At 40.4% G+C, this 15,369-nt stretch overlaps 1 protein-coding gene across 1 annotated transcript; it reads left to right on the top strand.

The window, feature by feature from the left end:
- Positions 1–428: 428 nt before the first annotated feature.
- On the top strand, positions 429–15,025 carry LOC136717984 (T-box transcription factor TBX2b). Its single transcript, XM_066695578.1, has 7 exons — positions 429–3,513; positions 4,818–5,085; positions 7,298–7,444; positions 9,561–9,637; positions 10,133–10,302; positions 11,430–12,040; positions 13,359–15,025. The coding sequence occupies exons 1-7, from the start codon at positions 3,152–3,154 to the stop codon at positions 13,788–13,790; spliced, it is 2,067 nt and encodes a 688-aa protein (XP_066551675.1). The 5' UTR covers positions 429–3,151; the 3' UTR covers positions 13,791–15,025.
- The last annotated feature ends 344 nt before the right edge of the window (positions 15,026–15,369 follow it).

Raw genomic sequence — 15,369 nt, 5'->3', positions numbered from 1 at the left:
TTGGTAGGCTCTTTCAGATTAAATATAGATATGAAATATATATAAAGAAAAAAAATGGCCCTTGAACCCTGCAAATAGATAATGCATGAGCGCACGAGTGGCCAGCGCTGCGGTCCCATTACTCCGAGACTGTTGCTCATGGCGCCAGTGCCCAGTGGAAATAAGAAAGCCTCTCACCTTCTCTTTACAGACTCGATACTTATCTTTCCCCTCCTTTCATTCGGCAGTTTTATCATACTCACCGAGCAGGTATAGGCAGCAAGTGTCTCTGTACTTCCTTCCTTTGAAAGCTCACATGCTCTTATCTCTTACCTCCAGACTTAAAGCTCCAGCGTCAAACTATTTACATGTCAGTTTTATTTGCGCTTGCGTATTTGTCCATTTGTTTGTGTATCATTCCTTTTTTTAAGTATCCACTTCAGAGATTTGACATTATATGCTGGGATGATGCTGATGCTGATGATTTTCAATAGGTTATCTCCTCTGAAAATCAGTGTACCTGCTTAAAACGGTATTGATGTTTGGGCACATGCCATGGGTTTTTAGGTGCTGGTTTGCTGCAGTCGCATTTTTGGACACACAGTTCTCTATATTTTAACGACATTGAATCATGTGAATGTTAACATGCATAACAGCATGGAGAGAGAGAGAGAGAGAAGAAACTACAGACATACCCCCAAATCCCAGACAGACAGGGTGGACAGTATATCTGCGCAGATACGACTGTTGTCTGCTGACGATTGCAGAACAAAAGCCACCCCGGCCACAGAGGGGTTAATCAGAAATTGGTGGGCTGTTTGTATTCTGTCGGATTAGTCGTTTTTGTGTCGGTTTAATGTCAAAGTGACAAGGTTCGGGGCTGGGAATGCGGCGCCGGCCGGAGCTTCAGAACAAGCCTTTGCAGAGGATTAGAAACTGTCTCCCGGGGTCAACCTTAGCGGACACCTCCGTGTTTATTAAAAAACTCGGCGTTTAAACGAATAAATGCACCGGCCGGAGCAGCATCGCCATCAGAGAGCGGGCAGTGCGAAGACTCAGTCATAAGCCTGGGCTTTGGAGTGCATACTGGGGGGATTGGAGGGCGCTGTTGGAGGATTGGAGGGTAAATATGAAGTGACAAGAGACGGGTCTTATTGTGGAGCGTCAGCAGACTGGCGCCAAGCGGCTCTTTAACAAACTGAGTCCCAGTTAATCAAGGATCTACCAATGGACTTCTTAAAGGTACACAGCAGTTCTCCGAGCCGGCTTTAATCCCTGCAGAAATCACACCAGGTCTGAAGTACAGGTTATATATCATTTGACATGGACCGACAGTCTGTCCGTGCACTCCGACACAAGCAGCGCCACTGCGCGCCCGGGGATGATCCAGACCTGGGCTGGAAAAGCCACTGGTCCTCGGCGCTGCAGCTCTCCTCGCAACCATCGCCTTCCGTGTAGTAATCAATCAATAAATCCATAAATAAATACAGTTTCGTGTTGGATGTTTTTTTTTTTTTTTTTTTTGCAACTGTGAGACAATTGTAATCTGAAAATACATGTTTTTATATTTTTGAAATGTATTTTGGAGACTAAACGGAAAATATTTACAAAGCACATGATAACTCATCTTGCTGCAATTTTGAAAAATATGATCGACTTATTTGCGATCCATTTTTAATTTATTTTAATTCGCTCTTTTCGTTTTCGACTTGAGGCTGGGCTACAGCTTCTAGGAGGTTCTCGTTGGTAGAATTAAAGATACAGAAACACTCACCGCGTTTCCCCCACTTCATTTTTGCCCTGGATATTCATTCAGCTGTTTTCTTTTCTCCTTACTTGAACGCAGCATCTGGGTCGGAGCTGTTCGGATGACCCGGGGCTGCATGGAAAGCAGCAATGTCCGGTTTATTAGCAGCTATCCTCTCCCGTGAAGCCATTGGAAAGACTGAAGCGTTTCACTGAAACAGTTGTTCATTTTATAAATATAATTATTAAATTCTCTTATTGTCTGCCCCCCCCTGCCCCTTATCTTTCTTGCGCCCAGCCGAGGAGCGCTCGGCTCACATTAATCGGGCCCCGGTAAATGACTCGTCTGGAGAGGTGGGTTACAATGTTGTACACAGCTTTTTAAATTAAAACCTAATATTCTTAAATATGTTTATTAGGAACACATATGCTCGAACAAGAAAATGAAAGCCAAACTGCCTGCTGATACAAAACTATGAGAAAATAAATAAAAAGGTATAACCAAAGCGTTAAAGCTGGCGATGTATACGTTTACGCATGAGGAACCATTTATGTCATATTATACAGAGGCTACGTATTTCAGAAAAATACAAAAATAAAAAGTATTTATTTAGGTTATATTTCTATGGGTGTGTATTACGAGCTCCGCACAAGGTACAGAGCAGCTCAGCACAATAATAAAAACGCAAGCCGACCGAGGCGCTCTCTCCACCGGCCGCACATAGAAGGCTGACCCGGTGTTTGGCTCGGAGCTGGGGGTGGGATTTCCCGATCTTTTCTCTGTCATTGGTTAATATTTTATTCTGTTGACATGTTTTCTTACTGCTAATGCTTCCGACACCTTCTTGCCACCCCCCCTCTCCCTCATCCTGATCTTGGCTGGAGCTGTGAAAACCACGCCTATAGAGGCCCACAATTGGTCCAGAAAGCGTAAAATCAGCAATCAAGGGGGCTTGGTTCATTAGTGTTGGGATCGGGGCAGGAAGGACATGTGAGATAGTCACAGATCTGCAGAGAACAGGGCAAGATCTAACCATTTCAACTGCGTGTCTGCGGAGCATGACCACTTCCCAGCGCATCCCCATTTACAGCGCATTTTGTCTTTGCTGAAAGCGACTTTTGGAGAGGAAAAAAAGGAAAACCCCGACTCGCCTTTTACGCCTTCATGCAGAGTCCCACTGACTAACACTATTATCCGGGACTGCGTGGAAGCAGCACCACAGGGACAATCTGAAGCTTTTTGGGTCTTTCTGAAAGCACTCCAATCGCTTTTTCTTCGTGTTCTACTTCTCATCCCTGTAGATATTACTTCTCTTACAGTTTCCAGTCTCCGAAGATTCTTGACTTATTTGGAAAAAGTCACTTTTGTATCGGGGGAAAGATATAACTGCATGTAATACTTCCACCTCGATTCTTGGATGCACCGATGAGAGATCCAGCTTTCACAGGGACCGCAATGGCTTATCACCCTTTCCATGCTCCCCGGCCGGCCGACTTCCCGATGTCAGCCTTCCTGGCAGCGGCTCAGCCCTCGTTCTTCCCGGCGCTGACGCTGCCCCCCGGCGCCCTGACTAAACCTATGCCGGACCCGACTCTTGCTGGAGCCGCCGAAGCAGGGCTGCACTCGGCGCTCAGCCACCATCACCAGGCGGCCCATCTGCGCACCCTGAAGAGCCTGGAGCCGGAGGAGGAGGTGGAGGACGACCCCAAAGTCACACTGGAAGCCAAGGAACTGTGGGACCAATTTCACAAACTGGGAACGGAGATGGTGATTACGAAATCTGGAAGGTAAGACTATTTATGATCTCATACTTTATTTTAATATTATTAGCAATATGTGGCTACATTTAAAATGACAAGAATTGAAAAAAACGAGAATAGTAAAATCTGAAGCGGTTGTTGGACAATTCTCCCGATTATTGCAGTGGCCTGAATTCCTCATTATTATTTTCTGAAAACTTTAATAGGAAAGGCCTGGAGTATTTGTGCGTTGCATTTACGAATATATGTTCAGTTGTGTACATTATTATACACTGACAATACAGTTTTAAAAGTGTACCAACAGGAAAATTGTCAGCAGTAAGAACAGCTTAATAAGTATTGAGTGCACAAACAATACTGTGTCATGTATTTTTGGTACCAAAATAATGAATCTCCGAACCTTTTTCCCCCAAAAAATATTTAACTCAAAACGAAAATTATATTTTAACATAAACCAGTAGGATGTGTAGCTGTTGTATATCTAGTATTTTTTTCTGCATTTCCATTTGGTTCTGATAATATGCAGACTGAAAAAAAAAAGACCCTTTCAGGAATTTACTCCGCAAAACTAAACCAGTGTGGATCAAACCATGCATTCTGCCATGACAGCTAAGCTTCTGGTTTTTGTAAACAGGCTGTCACTTTAAAAAGAAGATTGTGATTTAAGTGATAGGGCAATGTCATAAATATTCTTCAAAGATTATTCAGTGGGTTCGGATAGACGCCTTTTCGAAATTTGAAGTTGCAAATCGATATGAACACAGTGATTTTCTGTATATATACACATATACATACACACACAGTCACATACATATTAATGCATTGCCTACACAAGATTATTCTGCACTTTAGGTGTTACGTTGTATTTTAGCATCAAAGGTACAGTGTTAATCGCCATGTCCTACTTATCATTTACGCGGTTTAGATATTAATTGTAATGCAGTTGGTCTTAGTTGTACAGAAACAATTCAAACACGAGTAATCCGGTTATGTAAATAAAAACACTGGTAAATCCGAAACAGAGTTTATAGTTTGATTTCTAATTAAAAATAATTATAATATATATATACACACACATATATACACATACACACACTTTCTGTAGAGAATACATATAAATAACTTCTTAAGCTTAACTCTATTATTCCTTAGGTGTGGTTGACATATTGTGAAGGCATGACCATTTTTTCTTAATAATGATAATAAAAATAGAAATGCTTCATATTATTATTGCCAAAACATTATAATTTCACATCTTTGGTCTAGTGATGTGTATATAACTAACAGACCCTTTCCACCGAGTTAACGTGGCCTTTTTGACTCTGTTTCAGGAGAATGTTTCCTCCTTTTAAAGTGCGAGTCAATGGTCTTGACAAGAAGGCCAAGTACATCTTGCTGATGGACATTGTGGCCGCAGACGACTGCCGGTACAAGTTCCACAACTCCCGCTGGATGGTGGCCGGCAAGGCCGACCCGGAGATGCCCAAACGGATGTACATACACCCGGACAGCCCGGCCACAGGAGAGCAGTGGATGGCCAAACCTGTTGCTTTTCATAAACTCAAGCTGACAAACAATATCTCCGACAAGCATGGATTTGTAAGTACCCCTTACATCATATGGCCAAAAAAAACCCGTTGTATATTACTTAAAATTTATTTTACATGACACTTATTTGATTCATATATTTTTTATTGCTCATTTATTTCTTAAAAAAAAAAAAAACAGAAAAATACAACTGATTTAATTTGTATATTATATATATATATATATATATATATATATATATATATATATATATATATATATATATATATATATATATATATTTACACACACACACACACACACACACACACACACACACTTTAACTCAACAAATCAACTTACAATCTCTAAATTGTAGGCCTGGAGTGAGCAATCTGAATTAATAAGACTAGTTCGATTATAAAATAAAATACAAAATAAAATTTAAAATTTACATTACGGAGTGGGAATTCGTGGTACACTTTTTATATGGTCGGATACAATGTTAAACTATTCTGTGGGGAGTGTGTTTTCATAGAAGAGTACCGAGGGCTTAGCTGTCTAAGAATTTCATTATGTAATTTTTCATGTTTGTAGCTGAGTAACTAACAGTAACATCACATGATCAGCCGAGATTAAAAAAAAAATCAACTGTATCCAATAAACGTCTTTGACGAACGTCGATCAGGCATTTTTGATCATGGCTTTAAATGCTTTAAATTCATCTCGAAGTCGGAGAAGCTATAGTTCGATCAATAATCTCGTCTTGAAAATGTACTATTTTATCTTTTAATGGGGGAGCCGGCGCTAATTGCTTATTATGTAGCCAGGAAGTATATGTTCTTGCATGATTGATTATATATTTTAAATATATATTTTATCAATGTATTTATGAAACTACATGGAGTACTTTTCGGTAAAGCCACAAGGCCGGGATGAAGAAGAGCAGTAAGGTGGGATTGGGGTGAAATAAGTGGCAGGAATCAGGCCCAGTACAGACAGGACTCTGCAGCTTGATGTATTGAGCGGGTGGGATCTCTTCATTGTTGCGGGTGACTGAAGCAGCACTGAGAAAACCAGTGTGGCCATTTACTCCAAGGCCTGAAAGTGTTTTTAGTGCCTCTCCCTGAAGTGTGATTTGGACTTAGAGAGGAAGAGAAGCGGAGGAGGACGTAATAACGTTGCATTAAAATTAAAACCCAGTCAGCAACCCAAAAGCACTCGCCAGTCCCCTGTATTTAGTTCTCTCCAAACCAAGGCACTATAAACAAATGGCTGGAAACAAATCGAGACTTTGCATATGCGGCACCCAGATTTGCAACCTGTGGCACCCAACCTTTCCTAATACTCCATTTAAGGTTTCATTTGCCTTTCATTTTCTTGTATTGAATTTGCTAGCCTTCCAGGCTTCTTCCAGGCAACAATTGTTTATTTAGGTGTACGTTTCAGCTTTGCTCGTCATTATGCGTTTATCTACCAATCTAGATATCTGTAGGATCTATTAAAAAATAACAACACTGCAAGTCTGTACTGCAAGCCGGTTATTGTAACTCAGTCTCCACGATAAAGGCTTAAGTGTGTCATTTTCAGGTATTTTCCGAGGTATTGTTTTCTTGTGTTGTGGTATGAAGATGCATTTTTGATAGACGCCAAACTGGAGTCGTGACCTGGGCAGGAGAGACAGACAGGTCCTCCGTGCTGCCGATTTGCACGCCTGAGTGACAGTCCTGTGACATGTTTCTGAGATAAATCCTCTTCGCATTTCTCAGTGGCAGAAAAGCTGCCATGCCACTAAAACCAAAAGACTGTTACTGTAACATGGAAATGACCCATGTTTTCTATAGAAACATAAAAAATGACAGGCAGGACACCACCATACAAAATAAGATCTAGTATTTATTCAGGTGCATATGCAGGCCAGCCAGATGATTTTTGAAATGAAATATGAAATTAAAGCTTTCAAAGACCCTTTTACTAGTTTGCATATTTTTGTGTGTACTTATACTTGTATTTACTCAACTTATTTAGTACATAAATGGAGTTCAAATAAAATTAATATATAATTATCTTATGCATTCTTCAGATAGTAGATATAAACCATATTGGTGTAAACGAAGGTTAAATTTAATATACTGCGACGTTCTTATAGCGCTATTAAACACTATATTATATTAATGTATCCATGTAGACGACATATAGACTAATCGGGATAAATTATATATAAAAAAAACGATACTATATATGAAAGTTAACTAAATCTGAATCTAAATATTTTGTTTTTCAGACTATACTCAATTCTATGCATAAGTACCAGCCCCGATTTCACATTGTGAGAGCCAACGATATCCTCAAGCTCCCCTACAGCACTTTTAGGACCTATGTCTTTCCAGAGACGGATTTTATCGCAGTGACTGCTTATCAAAACGATAAGGTGAGTTACATTAATGTAATATTTATGCATGAAATCAGTTAATGTTATACTTCTGCACTGTCATTATGTATACTAAGTTCCTTAAGTGGGTCGTCCGCTGAATATTTCTGCATGTATTTAAAATGACTTTTTATAAACATATTTGGTTTTCTGTGGTTGGCTATTTTGAGAACAAAGAAAACATTTTAAAAGTATATTTTAAATGTAGTTGAAGCGGACGTTATATGATTTGTATACATATATAAAATGTCTATGCTGTCAATACAGGCTAAAAGCGGCCTTTAAAGATACAATTAGAATTGAATTAGATTGTTTTTGTTTTAATATTAAAAGAATACTGGGTGTATGTTACTGTATGGATTTGTTGTATTAGGGGGGGTGAGAGTTGTGATATGATCTATATTTTTGTTACTGAATTATTAGATGATGTTATATTAAAACGATTATTTAATAGAATTGAACCCTGATTGGGTTCTAGAATAATATCCCTTTGTTTGACCTTGTGTGTGTGTGTGTTTGGGGGGTTGGGAAAGGGGTCCAAAAAAACTATTGTCTCCTCTCTCAAGTTTGATAAGCATATGTTCTGTAGATTGTCACTTGTTTGATATTGGTAATGGGATTAAGATAGCTTGAATTATTGTCGAGGTCTTCATTACACACACATTATATGATATTTTACTGAAAATTGAAAAAAATAATAAAACAAAAATTCTGCCATATTATAAAATGAGGAAATTGTCTTGTCATGTGGGCCGGTGATGTATGAGTATAGCTGGCTAAATGAAGGCAGGTGATTTGCTTCTCGTTTGGGGAAGGTGTCAGTAATTCCTAAATGCGAGGGGAGTATTTATTTTTGTTCTCCTCCACTTCTCCCCTCCCTGCGAATACTAATTGGCGGCTGTGTCCGAGGGCCCTGGTGGGCCTGTTGGTGTCGTAAAGTTTATGGTAAAGAGTCACAATCGATTAGGAGGCACTTAGACTGGCCAGCATGTCCGCCAGCTCCAGGCCCTCCAGCAGCACAACCAAAGGTCAATAACACAGAGGAAGATACCGGCACTGAATTATAGATCCTGCAATGGCTTCTCCAATGGAGGAAAAATACATATTTACTTAAACATATACTCAGTGATTTTGAGAGATGCGTAATGAGATTCAATCAATTGGCAACAATATCGTGCATAGTAAAAAAGAAAACAAAAACTAAAAAAATAAGTACAAATTGTTTTATATTGAATAGCCTACTAATAATTTAATAGTGCATTTGCAAAATAGCAACAACAGTGTAATGTAACAGTTGCTATAATCAACATAATTGTAGCAAGACTCGTTATATTTTGAAATATGTAACTGGAAAGGAAAAAAACTAAACTTGCAATGAATAATTGATAAGGCAGCGTCGCCTGCACCATAATTCAGTCTCTCTCTGTGTCTGTCTCTCCATCTCTCTCTCTGCCTCTCTCTCTCTCAAATGCACAGCGATATAACCAACGCAGCAATGTTTAGTCGCCGTCTTTTCTCTCGGGGGCCGTGAAAATAACTTCCTATCATTAAAACTCTATTAATAATTCAAGCCAAACCTCAGTATCATTTTTAATAAACCGTGTGGTGTGTTAAACAGGGTACTGCATGGGGAGGAATAGTTGGACACCGAATCTAAGGAGGATACACTGACCTCTTAACAGGCCAGGCCTGCGATCCCTGCTGACCAGGCATTTTCTGCCATTAAATATCATTTTATTGTGGTTGCCTTATTATTAGATGGATGGCTGGATACATGCATGCTATTTAATAGTATCAGCAACCATTCAATTATACACTAACGTTTCATAACGTGTACACCGTAACTATATGTAATATCATATAACGTCTTCTTAAAGGTTTAAGAGTATCTCTTTTGATGCAGCTGCTCTCAACGACTGCACAAGCACACACTGTTTATGCGATTGTGTGTAAATGGCTTTGGTTGTGAATGGTTTTCTGTTCGTTGTGTTACAGACACAGTGATATTTCAAATATGATGCCTTAATCAGATAAAGCCGGGCTTATATGCGTCGTTTGTGACACGGTTTCTGGGTCCTGTTACGCAATCCTTAATGCCCATGGTCTCTCTTTCCAGATCACGCAGCTTAAAATTGATAACAACCCCTTCGCCAAGGGATTCAGAGACACGGGCAATGGACGGAGAGAAAAGAGGTACAGACATATACCTTGCCGTTATAATTTTTAAAAATCTTTTCAGATATTTTGTTTTCTTCAATATAAAAATCACCTTCAAACGCAAAGATATTCAACATGCTTTTAAATGTGTGTGTGTGTGTGTATATATAGACGTGACCAAATTAAAAATAGCACAGCATAAATATTTTCTCTGTGCGTAATTACAATTCCAGGAACATATTGTGTGAAAGCACCAAAAGCAAGCAAACTCAGAGGTCTCCCTTTCCCTCCAGAGTGTAATGTCGCAGCCCACAGCCCTAGAACAGTCCTAATTCATATACAGTCATATTTATATTTATTCTTAAATAGACTTGTCTTTGCTTGAGTGAAGTATAATAGAAACTGACATAAACAAATACATGTCATAGACAGATGGACAAGTATAGACAGACATGGCCTAGATACTTAAATACAAGAGCAATACTATTATTTTTATTATTAATAATAATCGCATTTTTGTGATTCCTGTAGAAAGCAGTTAACGCTGCCATCGCTGCGCATGTATGAAGATCAATGCAAAGCAGACCGGGACGGCGGTGACTCGGACGCCTCCTCTACCGAACCAACCACCGGCAGAGACACTGTCCACTCTCCGCTGGGACCCTCGTCCAGCCCTCTGCGGTTCAGTCGAACAAGCCGAGGTATCGTATTAAAGTTTCACTGGCATTTCACTGTATTATGTGCTCTGACCTCTCGTGTGGTGTGTATATATACATTATATATGCATGCACATACACAGGCTATATAAGTGCTTTGTCCCCACCCCCCCATATTTGGTATTTGCAGAAGAAACAATGGGCTACACAATTAGCGTATATCCAGGATATCCCCTATGCTTCAATGTAGCTTTGGGGTAAAGAGCTGTTGTGAACAATTTAATGCACACCGTGAAAATCCTGCAGCAATTCAACTCGCCCATTACCTTTCACAACATATTACCACCACAGGTTGCCTTGCCTCATAGGCGGACTGGCCATCGGGCAATTCTGGCAAATGAACTGGTGGCCTACATTTTTTCGATTTAATGTGTGGATCCGTTCTTAAGGTGCAGGTTGAATCTGACTGAATCAATAGCGTACACAACACAGTCTTGCATTGATCCATCAACTGCACTAACTGATGGAGTTTGTCTCCTTCTCCAATGCACACTCATGTAGCATTGCGTCCGTCTCCTCAGTGCAGATACGTGTTAAATGAAGGTTTACAGTATATCAGTAAACTAAAAGAACCAAACACAGATTTTTGTTCGTTGGGAAATACTGAGACATTGTGAATGAACACTTGTGGACTCAGCTTGCAGACAGGGAAGTCGTTTTGTTTGAATGTCCGTTAGAGTGGCAAACACCGCTGGACAACACATTTCAATCATGCATAGACTTTTCTTATAGCAAATTATAGGTTTTTGAGGTTTCACACATCATATAAAAAAGTGCTCGTCATTATTATGTACATTTGTTATCTTTTTATTAAACATACATATACATCTTACTGCAGGTTTAAACAATGGAAATAATGGGAACCCAGTCCAATTTTCCAGAGCAGGCGTGTTAGCTGACATGTAGGAAGGAAGTGGTTAGAAAAGGCATGTTGACACTAAATCATGACTTTACTCGTATAATAATGTACACACAACGTGTGGGTATCTGTGTGTGATCATAAATTCGTCCTTTATTATATTTAAAATAATTAATAATGTATTCTGCTTACAACTAGACAATGCCTGCGATAAAATAAATTAAATATCGATATACTATTGTGTATTTGACAGACGAGAAAGCCTGCACGGACAGTGAGCAAGAACTGGACCAGCATGAGGAGCGGTCTGCGGGAGTGAGCAGCCCCGGCCCGGAGCCGCCTTCGCCGGTCAGTTCCAGATGCGAAGAGCGGGTGAAGGAGAGGCCCAGTCCAGACAAAAAAGAGGAATTCACAGAGTCTAGGAAGGACAGCGAGTCCATATTCAACATCAGAAACATCGAGAAAGACAAAACGGAGAGCAGACACAGGAAAGAGACTGAATCCAACAAAAAGGACACGGATTGTGGGGGCCTGACCGGGACCAAGGAGGGTTTCGCACCCCTGATGGTGCAGACCGACAGCCCTTCCCATTTCAGTGCTGGACACTTGCAGAGCTTGGCCCTCTCTGGCTTACATGGCCAGCAGTTTTTTAACCCTTTGAACACTGGACAGCCTCTGTTTATTCACCCCGGACAGTTTGCCATGGCCCCCGGGGCTTTTTCGGCCATGGGCATGGGGCACTTACTGGCCTCAGTGTCCGGAGCCAGCGGCCTGGAGAACGGCGCCCTTTCCTCGGCCCAGGGAGCGGGCACCACCCCGACCCCCTTCCCCTTCCACCTGTCACAACACGTCCTGGCTTCTCAGGTAAGACAGGCTCCTGTTAATCCTCCGACTGGGCTGCACACTGTCCTCCATAACACGCACGGAGTCTTATCTGAATGCAAAACGGGCGCGCACATGAAAACAGACTGTGCAATCAGGTCAATATTATTACAACAATTGCAAATTATTCATAGCGAGCTTTACATCTGCATTTCTTTACCCTACCGACCTAAAGCTATATTTGGATGTTGTCTGTCTTGCTTTCATCTCTGGTGCGTCTTACATTAAGGTATTTCCCCATGTGTTACGCCTTTTTGGGATGATCCCAGTTCTTGTACTTTTCAAATATATATTTTTAAGACTGACGGGCATGGTGGTTGCGTTTGTCGGACAGATGTGCAGGTTGCGTTTCATTTAGCTTTCAGTAGGTTAGTATTAGGTCTGTCATTTCAGAATACAATGCAATGGGCAGTACCCGTTTCTGCCACACAGGAGCGTAATTTCCCAGTCTTTACAACACAGCAATGAACACGTACAGTAGTGGATGATTCTGTGTAAGCGATTGTGTATATTTAGCCAATATACGTATCGCCACACATTGTTATATAAAAGCAGACTTAATTTTCCAAACTTTTCCAAAGTTCTGATGTGAAGCTTTTTATGAAAATTGTGCCACTTAGCAACGGGATGCATTTAATAACAAGAGATTGCATTCATATTCACAGATAGTTACATTTGTGTTATTATTATTATTATTATTGTGTAATTATTTTGTGAATTCCATTACTCAAATATGTCTCATATTTGTAACATATTGACACTTCATTAGACTATCCGTATTTGTGTGAAATATTTTGTATGGACTACATGTTAAGCGGTTGACAACTTTTGGGAGTTCATAAAGCACGGGCTTATTGTTCTGCTATTTGTACAAAATATAAAGGGGAAAGCAATTAGCTTCAGCACAACCAATGTGAAACCTCTTATCCAGGACACTATTGACTGTGCCACTGAATCAGCAGGTTTGGCGACTGGCTGTGTTCACGTCACCTGGTCTCTGTCCGACCCGGGGGGGGACGACGACTCTGCACCGTTATCGATAAATATTGGCCCGAGGGGGGGGTCAGACAGTCAATAAACCGATTGATCACAGCCTCTAAAGATTTCTGAATAGCGTGCTTATCTTATAAATATTTGACAAGATTAACTGGATGGAAAAATGCTTGATGCACTAAACGAAGATTTTGTAAAGGAAGATTATAATGGTCTCACACACGCACATTCATATATATAATAAAAAAACAACAGCGTATTTGTCCGTTTGATTCTCTGTGTATACTGAACTGTTTTCTTGTTGTAGGGTATCCCGATGCCCACCTTCGGGGGACTGTTCCCGTACCCCTACACCTACATGGCCGCCGCCGCAGCCGCCGCCTCGGCCCTCCCCACCAGCAGCGCGGCCAGCTCGCTCTCCAGGAACCCCTTCCTGACCAGCTCCCGCCCCCGGCTGCGCTTCAACCCGTACCAGATCCCCGTGTCCATCCCTCAAAGCACAAACCTGCTCACCACCGGCTTGCCCAGCAGCCTGAACCCGGGCTCCGAGTCGTCCAAGTCGGGCAGCAGGGAGAATAGCCCTGCCCCAGAACACCACAAATCGGGATCTAGTCAAAGAACGGGCTCCCCCAAAACGTCCCTGAAGGAGTCCATCAATGAACTTCAAAACATACAGAGACTGGTCAGTGGGCTTGAGAGCCAGAGGGAAACGTCCCCGGCCAGGGATTCCCCGAAGTGATAAAATGGGGGGACAACCGGTGCCCTCCTTGACCTGGCTTGGCATATCCCAGGGTCATTTAGGACATGTTTTTGTACAGCACACTGCAAGGTCAAACATTTGCGATTGGTCGGATGGATGGATGGAAGGATGCAGTGACCGGCATAGACAACACAGGCATGGTCATAAACGGTTATTAAGGGATTCTGTATGACCAATTCAAGCATTGCAATATTAATCAAAAGGGCAACACGAAGAACAAATCTGAAGTTCTTTACCTACAGCTTGAACAGTAAAAACATATTCTAAAAGATGTTTAAGGACAATCGCAAATATCGTTTTGTGGGGAAAAACACAACAACAAAAAACACAGAGACAGACAAGGCGAGGGAGCCAAAGCGACTGAAACGACCTGTGAAAATGAACAACGTTTATTACACAGAGGACACGTATAGTGGTCTATTAAAAAGGACAATATATTTAAAGGAGACTCCAATCCCCCCTCTTTTAAATAGGACCCCCGGACATGTGGAGGTGCAAATAGACTGGACTGGCCGGTGTGTAGAATATAAAAAAATAAAGCTTCATCCAAAAAATATCATTTGAAAAGGGATGGAAAAGGAAAGATTCCGTCATTAAATCTGATTCTCTTAACAGTTGTTGAAGATCTCAAGTAATTTCTGACGGACAATTGTATCTGAAATATTTATGTAATTAAAAGAAAAAGTAATTCTGTAAATAAGCTATAAGGATCCCAGAATATGCAAATTGGTATTAATTTATTCAAAGTTGTACATTGGCGTGTACATAATATTTAGAGTTTAACTCGTTGCATTTATTATTATTTTTTTCATTTTACATGAGCATATATTGTAAATGAAACTATTTAGCGCTTGTTGGTTTGAAAGAGAAAATATGTTTCTATATCTGTGATGCATTGTTGTTTATCCTGCCTGTGAAGGAGACTGTGTGCCATCATTGCATAGCTGTTACAATTAAAATAATTAATAATCTGTCCCCCCAAATATTAACTGCTATAATATAAAGCGGGAAACGCAAAGGCAGGAAAACCTCAGGTTTTTTTTTTTTCTCCACTCCAGTACAGAAGAGATTTTTTTTAAGTTCCTCTTCAGAATGGGCGCTATATAGATTTAAATTTAAATAAGCGTATCTCGTTTATGCTGGTTATTCGGGTAAATTCATATGTTTTTGTTGAATTCTCTCACACTTTCAATAAAAAAAATCAATGTGTTAAATTGTGGTGTTGTATTATTGATATATTTGTTCGATCTAGACATCGGTCACAATCTCACTCCTTATTAATAGATTATTAGAGCGCAGACAGATACAAAAGAATCTATACAGGACGTTAAATCAACAGTTTTTCCCTTGCATTGGGGCCAAATATTGCAGATAAAACTACCACCAGACACCAAGTTATAAAACAGATTGATTAATTCTAAATGTAATGTAAAACTAGAGATATTCGGAATGTAACGACCTTCACAAGGCTGTTTACAATATATACTCATATTGGAGAGATGCATTATTAATAATAGTAGTAGCAGTAAAGTGTTGAACATTTATTATTTTAAAGCTT

This window comes from Amia ocellicauda, chromosome 22 (genome assembly GCF_036373705.1).
Source record: "Amia ocellicauda isolate fAmiCal2 chromosome 22, fAmiCal2.hap1, whole genome shotgun sequence".
Taxonomy (NCBI): Eukaryota; Metazoa; Chordata; class Actinopteri; order Amiiformes; family Amiidae; genus Amia; species Amia ocellicauda.
Note: the sequence above shows the minus strand (reverse complement) of the source record. Positions and strands in the feature narration are given on the sequence as shown.